We start from the raw sequence: 23,141 nt of genomic DNA on the forward strand, positions 1-23,141 counted from the left end.
TAAAACGGTTTATCAGCGAATATTGCAAACCATGTCAAGGAAAGACTCCAGCGCTATTTTCAATTCCCGATCATCACCTGCCTACACCTAAGTAAATATTTTTAAACTAGTGGAGGCAATAAGTAAACTTTGGCTCAGCAACACTCGGTCTGACGTCAACAAGCACAGTAATTGCAAAGACTCAAATGTGTAGCGTTGTCAAATGTCAATTAAAATCGCTTCTACTGTCACTTTTATGCTAAATATAAACTTGTTATCTGGTTCTGTTAGCTTCTTCTTTTTCTTCATTTTTTTTTTTTGTCATAAAAAAACCCACCATATTTTCCATGAGGATCATAATTAACACATCAGGGTGCAAAGTGGCACCGATCGGACTGCTTTATAATAACACGAACATGATATCGTTGTTAAACGTTTTACAATAAGTTCTTATAGATATTCCATTTTTGCTGCCTTTGTTTATATAAAATGGAAATAATTAGAAGAATTCGATCTTTAACTGGAAAATATTGGGTAATTGTCCATTACCGACGCCAAAACGCAGACCAAATGCAAATAATTCAAAATAATTTTTTTTCCTGAACGTCCAGAAGGCTCGTTTTCTATGTTCTCCTTTAACCATGTAAGGTGGTTACCTAAAATTTGTTCAGGCTTTTTTCATTTCTGATAAATGAAAAAAAGGGATAATTTTCTAACAAGTGCTAACGATCAAAACTAGTTGAACGTCTTATTGCATGACCGGAGAACGAAAAATTGTGAAAAATTAATTGTGGCACTGTAAAGTTCGCGTTAGTTGATTCAGATGCTAATCGATTGTTTTGCGGCAAGAAATTTCTTTCTGTGCAAATATAAAATAAAATAAGAATACATATTAAAACATTTTACCAGTGAAATAATAAATGAAACAATAGGTTTGCAGGCAACGCGCTGGATATGTAGTGATAGCTCTGCAGGATGTTAGACAAACCAGAATTCTGCCTTTTTTTATATGCTAACTACCAAAGTATTTATGCTGCGGGGACACTCACTCAATATTTGAAAAACGTACTTAAAATATCGTTTACTGTTTCCAAAATCCTGTTTTCAATATCCAGCCTTCGTAAGCGATATTGTTGTAGACTAACATAGGTTTATCTGTTCGCATTCTTTAGCTGAATTTTTAAGTCGCAGAATTTATTTATTTATTATCTTATAACTATTTCTTTTAAAACAGCTCCCTTTTCCGGTTTTTCCGTTTGGCTTTCCCAATTTGCCAGCTGGTTCTATTTTGCTCTCTTAACGACAGTCTCCGTCCCTTCGAACCCACGAGTTATTATTTGTTTTGATGCCGTTCTTTTCTTCCTGTCCTTCCTTCCTTTTTGTTCTCTTTCTTTCAAGCTGAAGCCTGCTTACATGAACACCCCGTTAGTCCTTTAAGCAGCAATATCAACATATACATTCTCCTTACCCCTCTGTGCTTATTTATTGTGGCACCAGGTAGGAGAATTAAGAATATTTTATCTTTGGTGATTATATTCTTTATTCTCCTGGCCTGATTGTTTAATCAGACAGTGATATGGTAAGGAGAAATTAGAGACTGATCATTATTGGTGTTTAAGAGTTTAATATGGGGCCGCACTCTACTGGGCTTTCGATTGGAGTGATGTCGGAAACTTCAGCTAAAAAAAAAAATGAGAAATAAGTAGTTATAAAAGAGACTTAGAATTGCGTTTCAGACATTGTTGAGATTCAAGGTTTTTGTTTTCTTAAAAAAGAACTAGTACACGTATGGAAATAGTGCAAAATAATTATGACTCTTAATGCTAACGCAAAACTGATCAATTTCACAGAGAAACTAAAAACAGCGAGCGACAAATATAGGGTAAACATGATCACGTGGCAAGTTCTGTCGTTTGTCATAAACGTAATTGTATATCTCTCTTAATGTTCAAGAATACTCCTCCCGCAAGAAGAAATAAAACCCGTGGGACATGGCGACAGAAACGGAAGATTAAACGGCTCTTCACTGATTGGAAAATGCCTTATCCTTTATCGTAAAAAAGAAAAAAAAATAGATAAATAAATAAAATATATAAAATATTAAAAATGCAATAAATAAAGATGGATCTTCTCTTCTAAACTCCATTTTCAAGAAGCTATTTACATCCCTATGAGGGGTGGGTTGGGGACTCTCATATAAAAGTCACGGGGGTGATCGTCTTTCTCTTAATGGGTTAAAATTCGTGGTTTGGTAGACTATAAGGTTCAAAAATTTAAAGTTTCTTCCGTCAGAGATATGGTGGTAACTTTTAGGAAATTGAGCCGAAAAAAATTAGAGGAAGTAAATGTCAGTCCACTGATTCGGTACCTTTTAGGAGTAAAAAATTGTTCGGACCACGTCCACAAAACAGAATTCTTGCCCCTCAATTCAAATCGGGAACGTTTTATTATTACAAAGACGCTTTAAAAGGTCTTTTCTAGCACGTTTTTTTTTATATCGATTGTAGTGTACTGCTTCGCATTTTTTACCTTTTTTTCCTTCTTCACTTCTCACGATGATATTTTTTTCTACAGTATTAATTATAAGAAGTCCCTTTACCATTCTTGTATATATTAGGTATTGTTATTGTTTTCTGGCCCACAATGTAAACTTCTAAGTCTACCAGTAACTGTGCAAGCCAGTAAAATTTATTTATTTTATTTATTTACCTTTATTGGGTCCTTTTCAAAAATTTCGAAGACAACCGGGGTTTACATAATGTTATCCAGACTATACCAACAATACCGCCCGAAATGTTAGCCAGTCGTTTCGTCAAAGAGGCGGATCGTCCATTGGACTTCGCTTATGTCTTCCGTCGTTTGAATAACAATGATGTTAGGGCCAAATCCTGTAAACAATATGAAACTATAATCCTAGATATGCGAGTTCCAACCGGGTTTGTAAATATATATACAAAACACTTCACCAACAAACCGTAACGTGAACTCCCAAAATTAAAATTTTATGGATATTTGCGAAAATTTAAGCTTCAGCCTTAGTTGATTATAGAGGACTATCCGAACAGAGTAAAAAAAAAAAAAAAAAAAAAGAATCTTGAGCTATACCCTGCCTTTGATATTTTAATATTAAAATATGGCAGCTTTTAACTAGTTTTTTCGCAAATACTGGGTACAAATTTAAAAAAAGAACGGTTTATCAACGAATATTGCGAGCCATGCCGGTGCCTTTTTTTAATTCTTGATCTTTTTAATTCTTGATCTTTTTCTTTAACCATGTAAGGTGTTTACCTAAAATTTCTCAAGGCTGTTTTGAATTCTGATGATTTTCTAACAAGCACTAACGATCAAAACAAGTTGAACGTCTTTTTGCATGACCGGAGAATTAAACATTATGAAAAATTAATTTTTGGCAGACGCCTGGAGCTGTTTTCCCAAGCCCCACATGCATGGATTATGAGTTTCTTGTGTAAATACGTTGATTCTACAATAGTAAGGACTTGGATAACTAGAAGCAAAAAACAAAACAAAACAAAAAAATTGAAGAAAAGCATCCGTATTTTAATATGGCAATAACGGGGTTGACAGGCCTGCGTGATTCTCATGTGCGTGTTTTAGCCTTAATAAAAGTTTTCCCTCACGATATGTCTTCCAGTACCATTCAGTACAATTGTGTAAAGGATCTTCGTTTTATTCAAGCATAATATATACGTCTTCCACATATCTCCCTTTTTCTGTCTCTTATTTTCTTCCTGATAGAAATTATCAAGGGAGAAAAAAAAATAAACTAGTATAAGTGCTTACGGTAGTGTCTTCCCTTAAAAGTCATCCGACAATTAATCATAGACGAGAAAGTGGGTTGGTGCCGTTATTTAATTCTTTCACTCCCAGATGAACAGCAATTTTTTCGGTAATTATTCTACCACAAAAGTTGCTGTAACTTTTGCCCGTATTATTTTCATCTTTGTCTTTTTTCGCAACAATCATCCAACTTTTAGCATACATTATTTACTTTCTCGCTTAGTGAATTTGTCTCTGTTTGCTTTCTTCATTGTCAGTAGCTATTTTCAACATACGCAAGAAAGGCATTTCGCCTTGGATTGAAATTTTCACTGCCGTCATCAGCTGCTGGCACACATTACTATCCTTACCTAATTGCTAACGCACTACACCAGTTAATCGTCTGTGTGATTAATATCGCTGAACCATGTTGTGTTCAACTGCGCCTCGGACGCAAGGACGCCTCGGGATACAGTACTTCTTCCAGACCTCTATATTCATTGGTCCCCTAGTACTGTAGCTCATATTGTTTTCTGCGGGGGATCCATTGTTTCCAGCCAATGACCTATCGTTTCGTTATCCAATCACAGATCTCGTCTGGACAGCCACTGTCTTTCCCTCAAGAAGCTTTCCATTGGCTAGCTACTTTTGACTCAAGAAAAATATATCAGTCTTCAGTACGTTTCCCTTCGTGGTTTTATTTTTACTCTTCTTTTGAAATATTTGATTCAATAAGCACTTATATTAGAGGAAAAAGAGAAACTATAAGGAAATACAAATACTTCACGCGTTAACTCATGTAGTAAAGAACCCTTTATTTCCATTAAAGGGACAAAGTAGAAGAATGTATTGCCTTTTTTTTATTACAAGTCCTGAGTGCTTCTGTTGTGTCTTTGAATCAACAGCAGAGAACTAAATTTTCGTGTCCAACTCATCACTATAAATTGCATGAATAGAAGGAACTGCGAAAAAACACACCTGTCCAACCCAACAAATTTGCATTTTTTTAACATCTTGCAATTTCTTTCTTTAGACTTTAGACCGACGATTTCTTAATTTTCTCACGATGTTGAACGAATTTCAATAGGCAGTCATTTATTTTCCTATTTGGTTGGAGAAAGCAGCAGGTGTAGTTTTTCAGTTTCATCAAACATTTGAGATATTGGGAGGATAATCAAAGTAAAGTCGCAAAATTCAGCACTGTGTTTCTTATTCAGCCGTCGACAAATAATTTATACACATGACAAATCTCTTAAGCTCAGGGGTAGAGCCTCCGAACTAGTAATCGGAAGGCCTTAGGTTCGACTCCTGATAGGATCACTCGGATTTCTTTTTTCCGAGTTTGCCTGAGTCACTTTCTAGAACAATGCATTATTCTCACCCCATGACAAGCCAGAGGCCAGATTTTAGGACCTCGACGCCTTTGAAAGACGCGTTCTTCGGATGTTTGTGGCGGATTAAGATCGCCTTTAGGTGCGAGTCTTTTGTTTCGACCTCCGAAGGATATTCTCGCCTGAAGACTATGATACGTGTGTTGTAGCTGTCAACATTGTGTTTTTTAATTAAATTCTGTCATCGTATGACAAAACCCGAACCACGCTAAATTGAAATCCTTGTACAACAACCGTACAAATATCAGTTTGCCTGAATGAGTGGCCAAGTCCTCACTTTATTGGTTTTGCGTATTCAATTCTTCAATCTCGCGGCAAACTTTGGCGTAGGTAACTCGTCCTATAATTCAAACAAATGCGGACACATACATTTACGTGACACAGCCGATACTATCGGCTAACTGGGAAAAAGCCTCTTAGCTTTCTCTTCATTATAAGGCGGCTAAGAATGCGTTCGATTGACCTTATTCCGGATGAATAATAAGCGGAAGAGCTGTTAAATTTCTCTTTTTAAAAAAATTTGGGAGGCCAATTCTGCAAACTATCGCTCACACATGAGAATTTAAGAGCGGTCTTGTACTCCAGTAACTCCTATAACCTTTTTTTTTGGGGGGGGGGGGGGGGATTTCTTGTCATCGTTGTATGTATTGACCTATTCCGGAATAGGGTCAATCGAACGCACCCTAAAACTCTATTTTATTTTACTACAACAAGCGAAGGAATCCGGACTATTAAATTATGCCGAATTTGAATAACCATACGTCAGAAAACCGTAGTTTCGCATTAATGAGAGAAATCAAACAAAAGAAGGATTTTTAACGTATTGTTATTAAATTTCGGCGCCATTTATGCAATCGTTTTTTACAGTGCGAAATTCGCAATTATTGGTCAAAATTCTTTACAAATTGTTTACACTGACAAATTCAACTTCTATTAATCTCAATGAAGTTTTTAAGTGGCCCAGGTGAAAACGATTCAAGTGTAGAAATGCTAAATCTAAACTAGTCTAAATTTCCGTGAGTGCACATTAATTTTCCTTGACCGGTCATTTCGCTACACTGCAGTTAAGTCGATTCGCTACGTTTTAAAATTGACATATTCTGTAATATTTGAATTCAATTTACTCCTCGTGCAAACACTGTGAAACGAATAAACAGCCAAGATATTTTTCACCCGAACTCACTTTAAGAACGAGAAATAATCACATTTCATAATTAACGGTGTAGTGAAACGACTTTGCAGCGAAACGACCCGACACCGTTCAAAGAGAGTGTTAAATTGTGATGTGTTCCAAAATTTCTTCGAGTTTTGGGCGTTTTCCCGGATTAGATGAGAGACATCTTTTGGCAGTACTCTTCACAGGGGCACCCAACGGATCGTTTTGGTAAATTATCTGTTCGGAAGGTCCTTAATCCCCTACAATTTTCTTAAGAGAATTTTCACCTCGAACGTTCGTGATACGGGAAATTTAAGTCCTAGTGTTTTCGGATAGATAAAAATGTCGTTTCGTTCCGAAAAAAGGTCAGCTAAGATTTTCGGAAAGGAAATAAGACCTAAGGTTTTCGGGAAAGAAACAAAAATGCGCTAGGAATTTCGAAAAGACTCAAGTTCCCCTAGAATGACTAAAGAGATGAAAATATTATAGGGTGGCCTGAAATGAACCTACAGAGCTTTAAAGGCACTCCAGATAGCCAAAAATTGCGTTTCAAAGGATCTGAGAGAAAACTACCGTTGGGTGCCCCTGTCTTCAAGGCAGGGTTGACAAATTTCCCATCTTGTAAGACTTTCACGGCTAGCACTCCAAAAGAATATACGTCGCTAGCGGTCGACTGCCTGTCTCCTCGGTGAATTTCAGGCGCTGCGTGTGTATACTTCTTCGCTGCATCCTTTATATCGACTTTCGACTTCATCAGCTTCGCCTTGGCAATTTATCTGCTTTTGCCAAAGTCAATAACGAAGGCTTTATGGCTGGCACCGTCCAAAACGACATTGTTCCCTTTTTGGTCGTTGTGCAGGTATCCTCTTTTGTGCATAAACAACAACACTTCACAAATCTGCCTTAGAATTTCTGTGCACTCGCTAACATCCGCAATAACGCCTGTTGCTGCAGCCTTCAAGAGGGTAACACTGCTGCCCTCAACCGCCTATATAAAGAATGGATAAGGTAAACCTGGTGCAAATATTGTACATGTTTGAAAGGTTGGATAACACAGAACTCCCTGTTAGATTAAAGGCTGTACTTAGTCTGGTCTCTTTCCGTTAAAAAAACCAAAGGAAATACCTTCACTAGGGACCAAAGCCCCAGGGAACATGTTCTTGGGGCAGTTGAGACACTCAAGCTTCACCACCACGTCAAGGTGACAGCCCTAGGTGAAAAAAAACTAAAACAAAAAGGCTCTCATCACCTCAGGGTATGGGCGCGCCGCCTGTAAACCCCGAGGGAGAGGATAGCCTGACAAATTGGCCTAGGTTTATGCTACATTTTATAAAAACAAAAGTCAACTGAAAAAGACTAATTTGGATAATGACTAAACAACAAAAAACAAAAAGGCTATCGTCACCTCAGGGTATGGGCGCGCCGCCTGTAAACCCTGAAGGAGAGGATAGCCTGACAAATTGGCCTAGGTTTATGCTACATTTTACAAAAACAAAAGTCAACTAAAAAATAATAATTTGGATAATGACTAAATAACAAAAAACAAAAAGGCTATCGTCACCTCAGGGTTTGGGCACGCCGCCTGTAAACCCCGAAGGAGAGAATAGCCTGACAAATTGACCTAGGATTAATGCTTCATTGTATGAAAATCAAAGTCAACTGAAAAATACTAATTTTGGATATTAACTAAACAGCAAAAAACAAAAAGGCTATCGTCACCTCAGGGTATGGGCGCGCCGCCTGTAAACCCTGAAGGAGAGGATAGCCTGACAAATTGGCCTAGGTTTTTGCTACATTTTATAAAAACAAAAGTCAACTGAAAAAGACTAATTTGGATATTGACTAAACAACAAAAAACAAAAAGGCTATCGTCACCTCAGGGTATGGGCGCGCCGCCTGTAAACCCGAAAGGAGAGGATAGCCTGACAAATTGGCCTAGGATTAATGCTTCATTGTATAAAAATAAAAGTCAACTGGAAAATACTAATTTTGGATATTGACTAAACAACAAAAAACAAAAAGGCTATCGTCACCTCAGGGTATGGGCGCGCCGCCTGTAAACCCAGAAGGAGAGGATAGCCTGACAAATTGGCCTAGGATTAATGCTTCATTGTATGAAAATAAAAGTCAACTGCAAAAGACTAATTGGGATAATGACTAAACAACAAAAAACAAAAAGGCTATCGTCACCTCAGGGTTTGGGCGCGCCGCCTGTAAACCCTGAAGGAGAGGATAGCCTGACAAATTGGCCTAGGTTTATGCTACATTTTACAAAAACAAAAGTCAACTGAAAAATAATAATTTGGATAATGACTAAATAACAAAAAACAAAAAGGCTATCGTCACCTCAGGGTTTGGGCGCGCCGCTTGAAACCCCGAAGGAGAGAATAGCCTGACAAATTGACCTAGGATTAATGCTTCATTGTATGAAAATCAAAGTCAACTGAAAAATACTAATTTTGGATATTGACTAAACAACAAAAAACAAAAAGGCTATCGTCACCTCAGGGTATGGGCGCGCCGCCTGTAAACCCTGAAGGAGAGGATAGCCTGACAAATTGGCCTAGGTTTTTGCTACATTTTATAAAAACAAAAGTCAACTGAAAAAGACTAATTTGGATATTAACTAAACAACAAAAAACAAAAAGGCTATCGTCACCTCAGGGTTTGGGCGCGCCGCCTGTAAACCCGAAAGGAGAGGATAGCCTGACAAATTGGCCTAGGATTAATGCTTCATTGTATGAAAATAAAAGTCAACTGGAAAATACTAATTTTGGATATTGACTAAACAACAAAAAGCAAAAAGGCTATCGTCACCTCAGGGTATGGGCACGCCGCCTGTAAACCCAGAAGGAGAGGATAGCCTGACAAATTGGCCTAGGATTAATGCTTCATTGTATGAAAATAAAAGTCAACTGCAAAAGACTAATTGGGATAATGACTAAACAACAAAAAACAAAAAGGCTATCGTCACCTCAGAGTTTGGGCGCGCCGCCTGTAAACCCTGAAGGAGAGGATAGCCTGACAAATTGGCCTAGGTTTATGTACATTTTATAGAAATGCGTTGAAACAAATGTGCATATGGTTTTAGGCGCTACTGAACAAACGTAAATCTATCCTTTTGATTTAACGCTCGGATGGGCTTGTTGGAGACAGTATAAAAGATAAAAACAAATACTGCAAATTAAACAAAAACTATTCAAAATTCCAAAAGGTAGAAAGCTGGCCGGTTGGCCATTTACATAACACAGTCAAGGAGTAGTACTTGAAACAAATCCAGATAGTGCTTGGGTGGAATATACGAAATTCCAGATTTCAAATCCAACACTTTACAAGTACATGGCCTTCCTGATGCAACATTTTCATTACTTTGCAACTAACAACTACCATAATGCAAACAATATTAAAACACATACCTTCTAAGTTAAATAATCTACATACCCTTATGGTATTGCATATAAAGCAGAACTCAACATCAATGCCTTGCTTGCCAAGTTTAAAATTGTCATCATCGTCCTTCACAAGCAGCAGATAGAATGCCTTTAAGTCCAGTATAACTGCAAAAAACAATATTATTAATATAGCAATCTTAAGTAAATTGTTATTAATGAATTATTGCTGTTCTTTATTTAGTTTCACTCATCAAACATTGTAGACTGTTAATAATAATCAGCAATAAAAAAGTTAAAGTCTCTATCAGGCGAAGTGGATAAGTGGTAAACACCAAGCTGATCTAGATTTCTGTACCATGAAACCACAAGGGGTATTTCTATCATTCCCCCACCCCCCTCTATAAGGTTCTATTCCTTCGCAGGGTTCCCCCAGGATAAAAATTGCCAATACCAGAGCTAGAGCTCAAACCCATAAAGTTTGATATAGCACTCCGGCTAAGTATCCGACCACAGTGTCTCCCAATTTAAATTATAACCAGACACATAAGCATGCAGATACAGTTAAGAAAAAAATAACAATTTCTGACGAATTTCAATCTCCTACCTTTAAATGTCACAGTGTAGGTTTGTCCATCCACAAGAATTCCACTCAGTTTTTCAGTGTGTCCTTTTGCCTGTTCACATTTGTAATTAGCTTTTTCAAGCTTTTCCTTAAGACGGAAACACATTTTGTTCATATTAGGAAAGCTTGCCCACAGACCTTCATTATATTATAAAATATTAGTCTTAAGTGTCCTTGGGAGGACTTCTAAGGACAGTGGCTACAGTAATGTCAGCTACAATCATGGATTTTGTGAGTTTCTTAGTAATGTTTAGAATTTAATTGTGATAATAAGATATTACAGTTTATTTATTTAGTGATAAGTATAAAATAATCTACTAGTGTTCTATCACCAATGCCATTCTCTGATTGGCTACGCTACTTGCTATCTATTCTGTTATAGATAGTGAGTAGTGGTTTTCAACAAAGTGGCGGCCTCTTCGTCGCGTTTTCGAAGTGTCTGTGAGGAGGATATAATTAATTTACTTGTTTAGTTTTGAACAACTAGCAGATTTATACTAAAACAATTAGATTATTTGCTCTAATTTCTATGCATGTTAGCTGATTGGGGCTGCATTCTCAACAAGAGCAACTTGAAAGCCAGGAATATCTTGACACAGACTAATTGCTTCCTTGCTGCTTTGGGAATTTGTCAATTACATGTTTCCACTTAGAAAACAAGAACTAGTTAGCATGCATTTATAGCAGTATTATATATACAGTCAAACCTCCCTTTGCCACCATCTCTCTTAAGTGACCACCTCTCATTAGCGACCACTTTTTCAAAATACCAAAGTTTTCGAGTCAAATCACTATAGATGGAACCTCTCGGAGGCGACCACCTCTTGTAAGCGACCACCTCCCTTAAGCGACCACTTTTAGAGATGATTGTTTAAAATTTTCAATTGTTTTTAACCTCCCGTAGGCGACCACTTGACACACAATCTGCTGTTTCTCTCACGGGCGGAAATTGACTATAACATATTGGCCCACATCATTACAGCGGATATGCCGTATTAAAATCTCACAGCCGGAGGTAGTCTCCCGACATTGAAACAAATGATAACATATACGTGCACTATAGTGCACACTGAAATAAACTTTAATCAAGTTGAATCCCTTATAGGAAAGAAACTCTCTTATCTTGTAAATAGCATGCATGCACATGCACGACCGGTGATGACTCTCTCAACCTTGTATTATCCAACAGAAAAATTGTGGCGATAAATAACGTCAACTGGATTATGTAACAAACAAACGCCAAAGTTGTTGATGTGTTACGCTTGAAATGTAACATTGCAAACATGCCGTTTACTGTTTGCTCCTAAATCAGGCAGTCTAAGTAAAATTTTTACACTGGAAAAAGGGTTAGGTGTCCGCAATTACCATACGTAAATTACCGGAAATTTAGACCCCCCCCCCCCCCCCCCCTCCCTGTGGTCTGACCTCTGGTAAGCGACCACCTCCCGTAAGCAACCACATATCCTTGACATTATGGGTGGTCGCTTACGGGAGGTTCAACTGTACTAGTAATAGTAATAACAGATTAAAAAGTGCCGTTGACATGCCAATTTGATAGACCATATGTCTCACCAGAAAATGAGGCCAGATTCTTGCATCAAAGGAGGTAAATTTGTGTGAAAGAGAAACAAAATGGCTCTCTTTGTTCCGCATGCATTTGCACAGGCAGCCAAATGTAAACACAAAGTTAGAATTGGGGTCACCCATTGTCGACCGTGATAAAATAAAAATTAATTGTACTACAGATTATTTCCTCCACTCAAGCAAAATCCAAAGTTACAGAATAGCTTTGGAAAAGGAAATAAACTTTTGTTGCTGTTGTTTACAATGACTGATAATTAATTAACCTGATAAACCAATACAAATTGAATAAGAAAAAAAAAACAATAGTTTTAAAAAATTAAAGGATAAGCGACTTACCCCACTTTTCCTAAGTTTGGTTCTATTCATGAAGATGAACTCAAAGTTGAAGAATTACTAGAGATGCAAGGAGTAGAGCATTTTGGCGGGCTTTCATCGGCTTTTGGCGGGCTTTCCAGAGAGCAATTCGAGAGATCTACAGAGGAAGGTTCAGGCTTGAAATCAACTGGGGCCAGATCATCCATAGCATTGATGCATCTTTCGTTACTTCTCAGAGTAGAGTCAAGAATAGAACTCTGAAATTCGCGATCGTAGGCTCGAGACAACAAGTCTGCTCTGTTTAGTGCCCTTCTCAAATGTTGGACCAACTCAGATTTAAAAAAATTCTCCTTTGCCAGGGTTTTTTTCGGCGTAGATTTCCAACGAGTACAGCGAAAGTAGTACCAGCATACAGGGTTTCGGCAGCTTTGGCTCCCTTGTTAAACCACGACAAAGGTACAGGCCCGCCATTTTCGTCCTGAAGGCCAACAATGTTTACGCGGCAAACTTCCTCGGGAAACATGTCAAATATAAAATTACTGCAGAATTTTCTCGGAGGAGCCACGCAAAACTCGTCGTTTGAGGCGAACCATATTCTCTGCGGATCCAAGGAGGGCGAGAAAATTCGATGAATCATCCTTCGGATCGACGGTACGATCCACGAGAGCCACGAAGAACGAATCACTTTTAGCGCGCTTCCCGAATTCATATTTACCACGAGGAAGGATTAACCAAATATAGTCTGACCCCATGAAGTGTTTTGCTATAAATTAACTCGAGATATCTGCTAAGATTCACCAGTTGTACATTTCTACATTGACAGAAGCGGTTTTCCCCTGTCCAAAAGGCGTCCGAAAGAATGTGTGAACCTAATTATGCAAATAACCCTTGCCCGACAGAGCTGAATAACGTCTGCGCATGCGTTACTTGTGACTCAGTCGGCGCGAAAATCTCGACTCGAGCAACACGTTCCGAAGGAAGGATCATTCATGCGACCATGGAAATGTTTTGTCGATTTTTTTATATAATTTTGAGTGGTTTTCCTTTCCAAGACGCTTCATTTATCTCCGTTGAATTGCTCTAGCCGTCGTTATCGCTGAAACTTTTGAAAGGTAAGGGATTTTGTTTATTTCATTGAGCTTTTATTGTGCATAGTTGCTTTATGAAACAGACATGCCTGTACAGAGGGTCTGTACAGCAACCAAGAAGCTGCGATTACCGAAATTTACGTTTAGAACTTTGAGTGTGAAGCTAGACTGTTTTTATGTTTTTATGTTGGTAATGGAGGGAGCGATTGCAGAATACCCGGCCCACTAAATATCTTACTTGAAAAAGGAGTGCTCCCGCAGTCCCAGAGTCAATGAATATTTAAACGAAGTGAGTAAAACGAGTGCTCCCGCAGTCCCGCAGTCCCAGAGTCGATGGATATTTAAACGAAGTGAGTAAAACGAGTGCTCCCGCAGTCCCAGAGTCGATGGATATTTAAATGAAGTGAGTAAAACGAGTGCTCCCGCAGTCCCGCAGTCTCAGAGTCGATGGGTACTTAAATCTAAGCTTGTTTCGGTTCATGGATTAAAGAACGAGTTATATTCATGTGTAGCGTGCTTGCTTCGGTTCATGGATTAAAGAACGAGGTATATTCGTGTGTAGCGCGACGACTGCGGGACCAGCATTGAAGAACACGACTGCGGGACTGCGGGAGCAGCTTTTCAAGTAAGATATTTGGTGGGCCGGGTATTCTGCAATCTACATGTAGCCTAATGGAGACCTTATTGAACGGTTTACTACGTCAGTTCCGATGCAAGCGGAGCACAGTTATTCTCGCTTCAACTCAGTCATTATTGACTATAATCAAAAAATTCTTCGTACTTACCATGTCGTCAATTGCCGTAGAACCATCTTTGACACAATGAATTCAATTAATATTGATGGTAAATCGTACAATTTATTAATAATTTCAATTTAAAGTACCCAACAAATTCTCTATACAATGAAACTATTTAATTACAAATGAGAAATTTCACTTTGAACATACGCAGTAAATTCTTTAAAGATAATTATACAATGAAACTATTTACTGGAAATTTCAAATATCCCGTAAAATATATTCCTCTTAAAATAATTTATATACAAGAAAACAATTTACAGATAAGAAATTTCACATTAAAATACCCAGTAAAATTCTCTTAAAATGATTATATAATAAAACTATTTACAAATCAAAGTTTCACAATTAAAATACTCAGCAAATTCTTTTTTTATAAGCCTCACATGCCTGGAGGAGCTTAATAAACTTTCCACATAAAATTCATTTATCACCAGTATGAACTGTGTTGAATTTCTGTTGATTTTGTTTGTTGTAAATTCATGATTTTTCATGCACTTTACTTCTACTGTCAAAGGAGAATACCATTAACACCTGAAATATTTCGGGAATGTTACAGTGCAACTACTGTAACCGGGGTCACGTAAACAAAACTGGCCAATCGGATTGCAGGATAAAAACAATGAATTTCAACCAAAGGATAGACTTGCCTTAATTGTCGTAGTGACTCTTTTAGTTTTTTTTGGATCTAACTTCAGCATAGCAGGAGGGAGCTGTGTCATGAATGGTTTCCCCATGTTTACCAGTGCTTGGTGCATTTTATTTCCTATGACTTGCTCATCTATTCCACCATAACAAGTTGATTCTTTTCCTTTGACATTGACCCTCACAGGCCTGTGAATAGACACATTTGGAGGCTGCAACACTGCTGGTACTTGCTGAATGTCCACCAGACATGATGCCATGTGAATTGCGCAAGAAGTAACAAGCTGGGCTGGAACTTTTTTAGCATGGACATTATGATAATCATCAATCATCAAGATTATGAAGAAGTTCGTCTAGGGACAAAGAAGACAAATTGAACTTAATCTTGTTTAAACTGGCTTTTTTCTTTACACTCTAGATCGAATTCTTTTCTTGGAGTGTATCTCTGTAATATTAGTTTACTTTGGGTCTGAACACAGACACACAATTACTGTGTAACACATTAACCTGGAGTAATGCTTCCCATCTTACAATTTTTTAGTTTTTAAATTTTCTTGCTTGTTTTCCAGTACATATGTTTAAGTTGAATTGTAGACAGGTAACTGTCAGAGGTGAGTGTCTAGCTGAAGAACAAAGTACAATGTCCTGGCCAAGGCTCAAACCTGCACCTTGTCATCTGGAGTCCATTGCACTAGCCATGAAGCCATTGTCTTACCCTGCATTATTTTCGATAAGATTATATGTACAGTAGTCAAAGTATCTGCACTGTAGTTACATGTACCTCAACTGCTTTTGCAATCTGTTCACACAGATAGCTTTGGTGCCCTGAGGCCAGGTTGCTTTTGTATTTTAACACTGCTCTAGGACTTTGGGAAAATCCAATTACTGGTCCTGCAGCCAGCCCAGTAAGTGAAAGACCACTTAAATGAGCATTCAGTCCACTATGTTTTTGGAAGAGTGCAGTCTTCTGTGACCTATGTGTAACATGAAACGTAACTGTTAATGAATCCTTTTTTGCCTGCTGGGTGAAAAGTGTGATTTAAAAAATAGTAATCACTATCTCTTGAGAACTACGGAAGCAATGATTAAAAAGGTTTATATTTTTATTCAAGTAATTGGAATGTAGTTAATTTGTGCATATTTACCTAAAATATGATATTATATGCAGAAGAGCAACTGTTCTCTTTCTTTGCAGCACATGTCTCTCCTTACTCTGAGCACTGTTCCCATTGGTGATGGAGTTCAGAAGTAATGTGAAAAGTGTTGGAGCATGTTTATTTGCAAATTGTTCCATTTCTTGTGCTTCATAGATTGGCTTTCCACCATTGATGTAATGTCTGTATAATGCCAACTGGAAGCGGCCAACAAGATCTTCATATGAGGGAGCTAGTAGTAGTAAAACATTGTTGCCCTTAGATATATCGTGAATAATTATCAACTGTTTGTGTTATGAAGCTTTTTCTATTATGTCTGTTGCTTGATTAAAACAGTATTTTTACATGTATTTTGCTGGCCCATTTTCTGTTTTGCTCTGATAACCCTGGATATAATCTCTCTGGGAAAAATAACTTATTTTTATGAATGACTTAAATAAGAATTACAGTTGACTGTTTGGTTCAGTAAGCCTGGGCATTACTTTTTTTCACTTTGATATTAAACCCCTGCTCATAAATTGTTAGATGGAAATTAAAAATAGTGACAAAATGGTTGTAGTTTAAATGCATTTCCTACCTGTGTCAAGTTGAATTTCTTCCTTGTCCTTGTTTAAATTGTTTTCTGAGGTTGCAGGTACAGTTGTTTGTTGATGAAAGTCTTCAGAACATTTCTGGAAAGACGATAGGAGCTTTATTTTGAAAATTGATAAATTTTTATTTTAAATTTGACAAGAATTAAGGCATTTTAAAAGTTACCATATTGGTGATTTTTTTATTACCTGTTTTGGCATGGATGATCTGTGGTGGGATTTGGATCCGACTGTTCTCTGAAATAATAAAGTATATTATTTGTACCAGACCTGACATTTGTCAGAGTTACTCTACCAAATGTGTGGACGAATTTCCAGGCGCGTCAATATAAACTTACCTGTTCGGGAGGAAGATAATCTTTTTCGCCTTTAAATATTTCATCCGCGTTATTTCTGCAACGGCAACACCATCGCAAACCAGGACGGTAGCTACTCATCATACGCCCGATGCGGTCAAACATTTGATGGAACCTTTCTGGTATGGTACGGGAATGGATGTCATTTGAGTGAACGGGAAGTGGACATGCACAAAACCTATTCGCTTCTCGATTAGCTCTGGTCCAGTGTCGAGTGCATGCCCAAGCCTCCGTAGTACCACCGTAACATCTCGCCATTGCGCCATCGAAACGTCGCATTGTTCCTCTGCATTCTTCGCCTGTTCTGTTTTTTTTATGAAACCAACACGTTCGCTCACCGGAAGTTTCCGTGAACAACACATACATCAACATAATATGTAACGTAGCCAGCTGCACGAGCTGCATTTTCGCGGCACGGACTTTTGAGTTCTCGCTAAAATTTCGGTTTGTGTTCAGGTACGGCACTTTTGTGTTCAGGAGATATGTTTTAGCAAAATCACTGGTCGGTCTCTAGCGAAAGTTTGAAACTTATCTGATCTACCTAAGTCTTAACTGAGGTAAAAAACCTCGGCGCTTTTCCTTTTTTTCGAAAAGTCCGCCATTTCACCAAATTGTTGCTATGGTTTTACGTTGTCATCCCCAGTTTCCCCGCGTGAATTGATGACATGCGCAGACGTTATTCAGCTCTGTCCCCTTGCCCGTAACTGGAGACAAAACTGCGGTCGTTTCCGTGGTAACAAAAGCCCCCGGCGCGTGCATTAAAAATGAGCCTCTGGCTTAACATTGAGATGATTCATTCACCAGGCTTGAAATATACCATCACATTTATTTCATGACAAATCTCCTTCCCTTATTAATAATTGCGAAGAAAAAACAAAACAAACAATCGTCAGCCAAGACATTTTAATTTACCCCCTACGCAAGCGCCAGCCTGGGAGGCCTGTTCGCTTGGTAAAACTTCCTGTTTTGAATATTTGTAACCTCCTTACGGAAACTTTAAAAAAGAAAACGTCACTTTCAGTACAATTGTGTAAGTGATCTTTGTTTTAGTCAAGCATAATATATACGTCTTCCACATATCTCCCTTTTTCCATCTCTTATTTTCTTTCTGATAGAAATCATCAAGGAAAAAAAAATGGTATAAGTGCTTACGTTGGTGCAATCAATAATAGATGAGAAAGTGGTTTGGTGCCTTTATTTAATTTTGTCATTCCCAGACGGATGACAACTTTCTCCATCCAATTATGATCAATACTTACCTGCCACTTCCAATCCATATCTTTCTAGTTCTCGCCGTGAATCATTGTTCAGGGCCATTATAAAGATCGCCTCAGTTCGAGTTTGTTGATCTGCTCTTTCCTGGGAAGTGTGGCTGCAGTACTACTCAGATGCCCAGAAAGGTAAAATAGAATTGATGATATTAATTGTAGCCATTTAAACACGTTCGGCCGCCGTTAGTGAATTTATTTTCTTGGTCTTTAACACAGATAAGTCGAACGGAGTTTCAAAAGGAAATTTTATTATTACCAAACAAAGAAGTTCGAGCATTAAACGATTTTCCTAGTTCGTGAACTCATTGCTTTTTATTTCTGGCCAAAGATACGCCAGACTTAACGGAAACAAAATGTAAATATTTTATGCCGTATTATGGAAGTTTTGGCAACCACAATGAATGAAAGGATTGCTCTCTTATGAAAAAAATTACATGGTTCACCGTGTCCTTCAATAAAACCAAGTAGAGACGAGAAGCCTCGTGTCAAACTAGTCAAGCACAATTTTGGCCCATGTCAGTGTACATTTGCCTTCCGATTTCGACGTATTTCGCTTGTTTAGAAGAGTAGAAGTAGAAGTACGAAATCTCGTTTTTGATTGCAAAATGTAAGTTTGTGTGTGGACAATTTCCTCCGTTTAGCATAAAATCCAGAGCACCCAACCACAAATAGTTAAAATGTTGTTTCCTTAAAAATCTCGCATCATTTTACGATCTCCAAAACGTAAATTTTTAAAAGTTGACGCAGCTTGATCCGTTCGTATTCTTTAGCTGAAAATGTTAGGGAACGGAAAACTATTCCCGAAATTTACGAGCTGTTCTTGGCTTTTCGAAATGCTCTCTGGTCTTTTTCTGCACTTCTACTGACGTATTTGTCCTCCGAACAAAAATGGGATTGGTTTTCTCAGCATTGCCAAAGGTTCAGGTGACCTTTCGTTAAAGATAACGCTTGTTTTTCTTCACAATTTTATCCGAATTTCTGACAAAGACGGGTGACATCGTTCGAAGGGATTTTCAACCAAAATGAACTCTTGGACGCACCCGTATAACCGACAAAGCCACATTGTTTGAGAAAATTAATTAATGGTAGATCTAAACAGTCTACCAACACTACCTAAATAAAATGTACAGCCCGGCGCAATTTATTGAAAACATTCTACTTCCTATAACTAATTAACAATTGATTCATGCGTCAGCGTGCTTCATCGAGATATGAAGCACGCGGGAAGTTTGGAGAGCACGAAAGATGCGTAAGAGTTGCTCGAGGCGTAGCCGAGAGCTACTCTAGCTTCTTGAGTGCTCTCCAAACTTCCCAAGTGCTTCATATCTCGATGAATGCACAGCTGACGCATGAATCAATTGTTTTATAACATTTTCAACGCGGTAGTTTTTAAACCCGTTGATTCTAGGTTGGCCAGAGGTTTCCCAAGCATTCAGCCAATGTGCAAAATGGCAATAAACAACCCCATGTTCGGTAAAAATACACATCTTACAGGGTAAAAAAGGCAACACCCCTTTGGTCTACAATAGTTAAACTTTCTAATTATGGAATAAAATACACTGGTTGCTAATTGAAAATTTTCTAGAAAACAAACTTAAAAATTTGATCCTCGCGTTACATGGGAGAATTCTTTCCGCTTGCGAGGACATGTCGGTTTGTTTACGCAAGATTTACGCAGTTGTCACGTCTCAAGAATGAAAATAGAAAGAAAACAGACAACTGAAGCTTCCCTAAATGAAAAATTTATTCAATTAAGTCTTTGTTCTAAGAAGCAAAGGCGTACAATTTTTAATCCGAGACGATGAACGCTAAAGAATTGAAGGAACTGCAAGTCCATTTTGAAGTGAGTTTATCGAACCGTGTGCACGGTTTTCAAAAATTTCGCAACAATACTGTTAGGAATACGAATTAGAAAAGTATTTAAGTACAAATTCACAATCAAACCTGTAATTTCTTGTGAATTGAATTCCCACAAGTACTCGAACGTTACCAAGAAAGTTCGTGGCGTATAATCCGTAAATAATGATCTGAAATGTCCGCTTACTGGTCGTCGGCTGGATAAAACAACAATATCTCCTTGAAGCACAATTTCCTCGCCGTTAATTATCGGATTTCCGCTTTTGAAACTATCGAGTGTTCCTTAGCAGTCTTTCTTTCAGTTTATCGTTTCGAAAAGGTGTCTTTTCCCTCTGAGAAAGCGAAATTGGCGCCTGAAAATTAATAGTTTTGCGAGACACGATGTCACTGGCCTTGTTCTCTTTTTCCTTTTCTTTAGGTTTTTTTTCGGGAGTTAAAAACTCCAATCCCGAAGAAAAAGTGGGAAGAGCTTCTTCATCAGCTGGTTCCCTTGTGGTCATCTGTAGTTAAACGTTTTGCTGAAGATTTCTCCCGTTTTTGAATGCAAAATAGAGAAAGTCGCTCACCGAGTTCTCGAGGCATTTGTTTGCTGACGTCATCAGCGTGCACAATAAGAATATGAAGCACGCTCGCGCAATTGAATTTGATTGCACGAATTTACTAGCTATGTTATAATACATTATGCTGGAAAACTTTATAGGTTGGGGTGCCTTTCGATCGTTCTTTCAAGGCAGTATGAATTAACCATGTTTAAAAATGTTTTTCGCGGTGAAAGGGATGCAGGGTTTATTGAAAACGATAGCTTGAAATCTTCAAAAAAACGCGAGCTATCTGGAAAATAAAGTTGAATAGGGATTGCGATGAACGAGTGAGTATGTCATAATCCAATTTATATGGGGCTGTGTTGACTTTTTAAGCGGCACGTTTTACCTGCGATCTCGAATTACCGGCAAATTTGCTTACATCGTGTTCATCGCGAAAAGAACGCGAACTATCTGGAAATAAAGTAGGAATTGCGATAAACGAGTGAGGATGTCATAATCCAATTTATACGGGGCTGTGTTGACGTTTTGCGCGGCAAAGTTTACCTGCGATCTCGAATTACCGGCAAATTTGCTTACATCGTGTTCATCGCGTGTCAGGACGTTTTATACTAAATGTTACAGTTAGACAGCCGACAGCGAGCGGTAAAGGGTTTTTTCAAAACCATCCTCGTCGAAAGATATCGAGGTGAGTCGAATGAAAATAACTGCCTCGGCAGCTGAGGAATTCATTGACGAACTACCAGATAGTGGAGATTCCGACACCAGCGCTTCTCCTTCGGAGTCCGAATTCAAAGATGCCGGCCGGCGACGATCCAGCCACTATCGCTGTCTTTGACCGGCTCAAAAATTAGCAGCGAACTTCAGCTCGCAGAATCCACGGATGTATTCATTTAGGCGGTAGCGTCCTCGCACGAGACTTTTTCCTCCGTTTAGCGTAAAACCCAGAGCACCCAACCGAAAACAGTTAAAATGTTGTTTCCTTAAAAAAAAACCTAGCATCATTTTACGTCCTCCAAACCGTAAATTTCACAAGTTGACGCAGCTTGATCCGTTCGTATTCATTAGCTGAAAGTTTTAGGGAACGGAATACTATTCCTCAAATTTACGAGCTGTTGTTGGCTTTTCGAAATGCTAGCGGGCGTTTTTTCGCACCTTTTACCGACGCATTTGTCCTCAGGTGACCTTTTGTTAAAGATAACGCTTGTTTTTCTTCACAATTTTATCCGAATATCTGATTAAGACGGGTGGCATATTCCACCAAAATGACTATATAACCGACAGATGACCGTATAACCGACAAATCCACATTGCCTGAGAAATCTGAAATTGTGGGAGATCTAAACAGTCTGCAAACACTAACTTGGTAAAATCTACAACCCGGCGAAATTAATTGAAAATATTTTACTTCCTTGAACTAATACTTTATGGTTACCGTATAGGTACCTTTCAGGAGGTGTCTTGCGCCCAAGCTATGTAGCGCGTCCGGTTTAAACTGTAGAGACATAAGCTTATATCAAATTAAAGCATATAGAGGTGGCTATTACACTATACCAAGAATTTTGAAATAAAATAAATTGTCGAGTTTTTAGCGCTGTTTTCTTGAATCAATTTATTTCACTCGAAGGGGACACTTTAAAGAGCTAAAACTCAAAGGGAATTTGTTCGTTTGCCTTCAAATTTAGACAGTAGCTAGTTTAACATATAAAAAACAAATACGTTTCTGCGAATTTTTCTTTCGAAATATTTTTTTCTCCGAAAGCGATTTTTGTACGATCGCTCCACATTTTTTTAAATCCTATTTCAAAAATGTTCTGTAACTTTTCCCTGCAATTAAATATGGCAAAACGCAGACACTTTTGTTTTAGCCCTTTGGGTCCGAAAACTGAGGAGCAAATAAATTAGCGATAAATAAAATTCACCTTGACTTGTAGCTTTCAAAAGGTGATTCGGACGGTTGCATTTAGAGGTCGTGAAAAATTCGGCAATTCATTTTATTTCAATATTTTTGGTATAGTGTTATAGCCAGCTCTATAAGCTCTAATTTTATATAGGGGTTTAGGTATCTATAGTTTAACCCGGACGCGCTATATCGCTTGGACGCGAAACACCTCTCAAGGTATACGGTAACCTTTAGCTGAAAAAGATATGTTAGGTTACCTTTCGGTCGTTATTTCGAGGCCGTATGAATTAACCATGTTGAAAAAGCTATTTCCGCGTTGAGTGTGTTGTTTACCAACCAGGAAACAAAAAAGGGATGCAGGGTTTAATGAAAACGGTAGTTTGAAATCTTGAAAAGAACGCGAACTATCTGGAAATAAAGTAGGAATTGCGATAAACGAGTGAGGATGTCATAATCCAATTTATACGGGGCTGTGTTGACGTTTTGCGCGGCAAAGTTTACCTGCGATCTCGAATTGCCGGCAAATTTGCTTACATCGTGTTCATCGCATGTCAGGTCGTTTTATACTAAATTTTACAGTGAGACAGTGTTTCATTGAAGAGAGCGAAGCAAGAAAAGTCACCTTGGGTAAAGAAGAGAAACCAGGTAAAAAAAAAAACGGGGCTTAAGAAGACGAACAAGGTCAAAGTCTAACCGTTCAACGAAAACAAAATAAACTTCAG

General features: G+C 38.2%; 3 protein-coding genes and 1 long non-coding RNA gene across 6 annotated transcripts in view; 2 read left to right on the plus strand and 2 right to left on the minus strand.

Annotated features, from left to right (window-relative positions):
* Positions 1-23,141, plus strand: part of LOC146454157 (uncharacterized) — a 191,454-nt gene that overhangs the window by 143,208 nt on the left and 25,105 nt on the right. The gene's annotated exons all lie outside the window — the stretch shown is intronic.
* Positions 6,587-10,550, minus strand: LOC146454161 (uncharacterized). Of its 2 annotated transcripts, XR_014859316.1 has the most exons (4): positions 10,300-10,550; positions 9,745-9,860; positions 7,429-7,528; positions 6,587-7,291 (listed from the first exon to the last, which is right to left on the minus strand). It is a non-coding gene; the product is annotated as an uncharacterized LOC146454161 (long non-coding RNA). The 2 variants fall into 2 exon arrangements; XR_014859315.1 differs by having other exon boundaries at positions 6,587-7,528.
* Positions 15,175-18,163, minus strand: LOC146454162 (uncharacterized). The gene is made up of 6 exons (XM_085095816.1): positions 18,106-18,163; positions 16,829-16,965; positions 16,680-16,727; positions 16,478-16,571; positions 15,892-16,132; positions 15,175-15,720 (listed from the first exon to the last, which is right to left on the minus strand). Exons 1-6 carry the CDS (start codon positions 18,161-18,163, stop codon positions 15,498-15,500), a joined length of 801 nt encoding a protein of 266 aa, XP_084951942.1. The 3' UTR covers positions 15,175-15,497.
* LOC146454163 (uncharacterized) overlaps positions 18,011-23,141 on the plus strand; it is a 98,591-nt gene continuing 93,460 nt past the window's right edge. Inside the window, exon 1 of the mRNA XM_085095750.1 lies at positions 18,011-18,246. The gene's annotated coding sequence lies outside the window, so the exon portion shown is untranslated. The remainder of the gene's footprint in view (positions 18,247-23,141) is intronic.

Source organism: Pavona decussata, unplaced genomic scaffold (assembly GCF_977016875.1).
Source record: "Pavona decussata unplaced genomic scaffold, jaPavDecu1.1 SCAFFOLD_313, whole genome shotgun sequence".
In the NCBI taxonomy this organism is placed as follows: Eukaryota; Metazoa; Cnidaria; class Anthozoa; order Scleractinia; family Agariciidae; genus Pavona; species Pavona decussata.

What these genes read in the sequence shown, in the direction of transcription:
- LOC146454162 (XM_085095816.1), bottom strand. Translation starts at nt 18,163, where the DNA reads ATGGCCCTGAACAATGATTCACGGCGAGAACTAGAAAGATATGGATTG. An exon ending in ATTATCTTCCTCCCGAACAG is followed by an intron (nt 16,728 to 16,828) that starts GTAAGTTTATAT and finishes TTATTATTTCAG; the next exon opens with AGAACAGTCGGATCCAAATC. An exon ending in GATCATCCATGCCAAAACAG is followed by an intron (nt 16,572 to 16,679) that starts GTAATAAAAAAA and finishes TCGTCTTTCCAG; the next exon opens with AAATGTTCTGAAGACTTTCA.